The sequence below is a fragment of the Mus pahari genome, chromosome 10 (genome assembly GCF_900095145.1).
Source record: "Mus pahari chromosome 10, PAHARI_EIJ_v1.1, whole genome shotgun sequence".
Classification (NCBI taxonomy): Eukaryota; Metazoa; Chordata; class Mammalia; order Rodentia; family Muridae; genus Mus; species Mus pahari.
This window is the reverse complement of record NC_034599.1, coordinates 60,775,393-60,779,839: the sequence shown is the minus strand read 5'-3', so window position 1 is coordinate 60,779,839 and position 4,447 is coordinate 60,775,393. Positions and strand designations below refer to the sequence as shown.

Below are 4,447 nucleotides of genomic sequence, written 5' to 3'. Positions count from 1 at the left end.
ATCCCATTACAGATGGTTGTGAGCCACCATGTGGTTGTTGGGAATTGAACTCAGGACCTCTAGAAGAGCAGTCAGTGCTCTTAACCACTGAGCCATCTCTCTAGCCCTGATTGTTTTGTTTTTTAAGATTAATTTTTATCTCACGTGCATTGATGTTTTGACTACATGTATATGTCTGTGTAAGGGTGTCAGATCCCCTGAGACTAGAATCACAGACAGTTGTGAGCTACCATGTGAGTGCTGGGAATTGAACCTGGGTCCTCTAGAAGTGCTGCCAGTGTTCCTAACTGCTGAGGCATCTCTCCAGCCCCTGGGTTTGCATTTTTTGAGACTGAATCTCTACAGTCTTACTGTGTGGTCTAGGCTGACTTCACCTGCATTGTAAAACCTAGGCTGACCTTGAACTCAAGACCTCCCCGCCCTAGAAAGTTACAATTGCAGGTGTGAGACACCACACCAACTCAGATTGTATTTTACTCATCTTTCTGGCTGTTTTTCTGGTCCTTTTACATTATTCGATTGCTTCAGGAACAAATTTCCAATTTATATTTCATTTTTAGGATCCAATATCATGGCACTGAAAAAGGTTGTTAGTAGTGTGTAGTCTGTTTTCTTCTGTTATTTGAAATTAAATTGAGGAGTAGAAATGACTAGGTGACATCCTAATCCTTACATAGCTAGATGAAATTTGAGGAACAAGCCTAAAATCATAAAACCCAAGGCAATGCTGAAAACTGGGTATCTGGAGTCTTCAGTAGATCCCCATTTCTCACATAGCGAGTGTGTCCTAAAGTCCGGGAGAAGTCTTGATTGATACCGGACCGCACTCAGTACGGCTACCTTTATCAGCTGCTTCGTGTTCCTTAGTGGTCTCTGATACAGTGAGCATTGAAAAGTTGTATTAGTTGCCTTTTTCTGTTTTTTTTTTTTTTTGTTTTTGTTTTTGTTTTTTGTGCTTGTTTGTTTTGTTTTTGAGACAAGGTCTCATATGGTCCCCATTGACCTTTAATTCACTGTGGAGCTAAGTCTAGCCTTGACCTGGCCCTTCTGTTTCCACCTCCTGTTTAATTTATTTGATGAAAGTGTTTATTGACCACCTACCAATTGACAGTCACTTCAGTGTTGTGAGTGAGACAAAAGAAAATCTGTCCTGAGATAGGGCTTTTTGCCAGCTTGCTGCCACATTCATATGCCCAGCTAGGCAGCCTATGGGATAAAGGAACAAACTAACTCACTGGGAATGCCCACATTCTAATGTTCAAATTAAAATCAACAGTGTTGTGACATTATGGATAGCATTTGGGTAGCCCAGAAAAAGGTGTGCTGCTGTTCTACAAGCAGGTGCAGCCCTGAAAAATTAGGGAAAGGCCTAAAGGAAACCTCCTGGGCTGAGGCTGGTTCCCTCCTAGCCTCCTGAGCAGCACTTAGAGCAGCATTCTTATCTTAATTGGACAAATGAGGCCATTGAAATCCAGAGAGGCTGAATGACTTGTCTGGTTCATACAGGTATTAACCAGCTTCTAGTGAGAGTTCCTTCTGTCACATGGATTGCTCAACAAATGGAAAGCAGCACCGAGTGAGAGGCCGTGCTGCTGGGTGTGTGCCAGGCTACCCTGGACCAGGACTCTTAAAAACCTATTTTCTACATTCAAATTAACATCATCCCTGTCGACATAAATGAGGCTTTTTGTGGGAAAAAAAGAAATTTGTAAGCTTTTTTTTTTTTTTTCTCAGACCAGACAAACAGGAACTTTAAATTTTTTCTTCATGAAATAGATGCTTTCGAAGACCTGGGACCTGGATCTGAGTCCTCGGGAAGAGCAGCCAGTGCTCCTGACCGTTACTGAGGCATCCCTCCAGTCCTTGGGTTTGCATTTTTTGAGATAGAATCTCTAGGGTCTTAACCATGTGGTCTAGCCTGACTTCCTTTTTGGTTTTTTTTTTTTTTTTGTTTGGCTTGGCTTTTTTGAAGTGGAGGCATACTATGTATAGTTTGACTGGCCAAGAACTTGCTTTGTAGACCAACCTGCTCTCGAATATACAGGATCCTCCTGCCTCTGCTTCCAGAGTACAGCTTACTGCATAAACCTGACAGCGGCTGACGTTGCTTGTTTTCTAAGTTTAACACTTAGAATAGACATATAATCTATGACCTTTACCCTGCCTTAGCTGGTGATAGGGACCCTTTGTCAGGAAAGCATTTATGTGCCACTGCTTCAAGTCACTCCCCCTATTAAGTATGAGACAGCAAAAGAGTGAATTGAACTGCTTTTCCCACTGTGAGGGAGGTTCCTGCTTTGTACTCAGCTCGTTAACAGGTCAGTGGAATGGGTCTCCTACTGAGTGAAGTGCATTTCTGTATGGCATGCCCCTATCCTTTCTTCTTTTCTGTTTATCTACAGATCTGTGATCTTTAGAAAAATTTATCTTAGTATCAGACAGCATAACCTTCAAAATTAGAAATATTAGCTTCTTAAATTCTTTAGATAAATATTTGTGTGTGTATGTGTGTCTACAGTATTCCCACTGCTTTCTTCTTAGAAAATAAAACTCTGAGGTTTGGAAGCGCCCAGCATCCTGAAGCTAGATAATTGAATGTGACAGGAACACAGTAACCAGAAGACCTAGGAGGCCAGGGAAGATTTGCAATGCAAATATAGAAATAAATAATGAGTGAGACTTCTTTTTTCTCTTACAGGGAAACTGGATTCCAAGATCCATCAAGGAGCAAAGAAGGGGTTAATGAAGCAGAATAAAGCCGTCTGACCCAGGCACAAGGAACTGTAGGACACAGCAGAGTCCTGTGTGTTACATCGCTGTCTGCTGGGCCTCCGGACTGAAGCAGTAGAAAGGGAGCAGGCTTCAGTCTCTGAGAAGCGAGACTCTCACTAAAGCTTTTCTTAAAGGATGGAATTCTTTATGAAGTGGGTTACAAATCTTTGAATATGTCATTTATAAAAAAAAATCATTTAAAAAATTCTAGGTCTTTGACATTTTTCTCAGAACTAAATTCAAAACAGGAAGGAACAAATTGGAAATTATTTTCCTCGGTGAGATTTGTATTTTTTTTTTTAAAGATTTATTTATTTATTTATTTATTTATTATATGTAAGTACACTGTAGCTGTCTTCAGACACTCCAGAAGAGGGCATCAGATCTTGTTACGGATGGTTGTGAGCCACCATGTGGTTGCTGGGATTTGAACTCCGGACCTTTGGAAGAGCAGTCGGGTGCTCTTACCCACTCAGCCATCTCACCAGCCCGAGATTTGTATTTTTAATTAGGAAAATCTTAACATAGATTAACATTTTTACAAGAGACTCTGATTTTAATTTTTTTCTCAAAATAATAGAATGGAGAATATTAGGATGTTTGAGGAATCTTTGTTTAATATAAGCCTGTGATGAAATGAGAATGTTCTTACCAGATGTTCCCCTTTTGACATCTTGAGACCAGGTCACATTCTATGACCCAGCTTGCCTGGAAGTCCCAACAGTCCTCCTGCTGAAGCCTCTCAATTGCTGTGTTTACAGGCCAATAGCCCCATCCATGCTCAGCTTCTAATCCAAAGTCTCTCAGAGTGGAAAGCTAGAAGTCCCATTATCAAGAGATTTTTTTTCTTTCTTTCTGGAAAAGATAACATGAAGACATACTTTGTTTTGTTCTTTAGTTTGAGAACATGGGTTAGTCTGGGACGTGAGGGAACCACCTGCTAATGCAGCCTGAAGCTGCCCTATTTATTTTGTTGGTGTTGCAAAAGCATCATGTAGATGGGACAATTAGAGAAAAACTAGAAAATGCCATCCTTTGGCAAATACATCAAAAAGCCCTCTAATGCTGAAAGCAAGCCCTTTGAAACCTATAAATATCCTAAAAAGCCATTACTGGAAAAATAAGAGTTGGTTTGAAGTGAGATTTTTTTTCACTGGTCCCTATAGCCCTTCTCAGGAAGTACTTGTTTCTGAGGCTCTTCTAAAGTTCTGTTGGAATCTCAGTTGCTGGAGCCTAGGAAATTCATGGTCTTAAATGTGTGTGCTCTGCTTTTTATAAAACACCACTACCACATTGGGGATGTTGGACTCCCTCCAACAGTTTGTGTGCTTGACTTAAAAAAGAAAGAGCAAGTGAGAAAGAAAAATACCTTGTGTTATGAAAAAGATTAATTTCCCTTTCTTTAATCCTTCATATTCAGCATTTATTTGCATTGAAATGCTTCCACTCATTCCACATTGATGTTCACTCGACTGTGAACTGCCTGTTACATAGCATTGGTTCTACGGAGGCTGATCACTCTGGATTCCCAGGGAAACCCAAACAGAGTCTTGGTCCAGTGATGTACACATGCAGCATTCTCTCTCTTGTTCGGTTGGACCTCTCTGTATAAAGTGGAAGAGGACAGTTAGTGGCATTTATTATCGTGAGAGATGTCTTTTTTTTTTTTTTTTTG

At 40.5% G+C, this 4,447-nt stretch overlaps 1 protein-coding gene across 2 annotated transcripts in view; it reads left to right on the top strand.

The window, feature by feature from the left end:
- Trip4 (thyroid hormone receptor interactor 4) overlaps positions 1–2,783 on the top strand; it is an 82,862-nt gene extending 80,079 nt beyond the window's left edge. The window contains exon 14 of one of the 2 annotated variants that reach the window (XM_029543714.1): positions 2,699–2,783. In XM_029543714.1, coding sequence (XP_029399574.1) covers positions 2,699–2,766 — 68 coding nt within the window. In that variant the 3' untranslated portion in view covers positions 2,767–2,783. The remainder of the gene's footprint in view (positions 1–2,698) is intronic. The other variant, XM_029543715.1, reaches the window with a different exon arrangement.
- Positions 2,784–4,447: the final 1,664 nt, after the last annotated feature.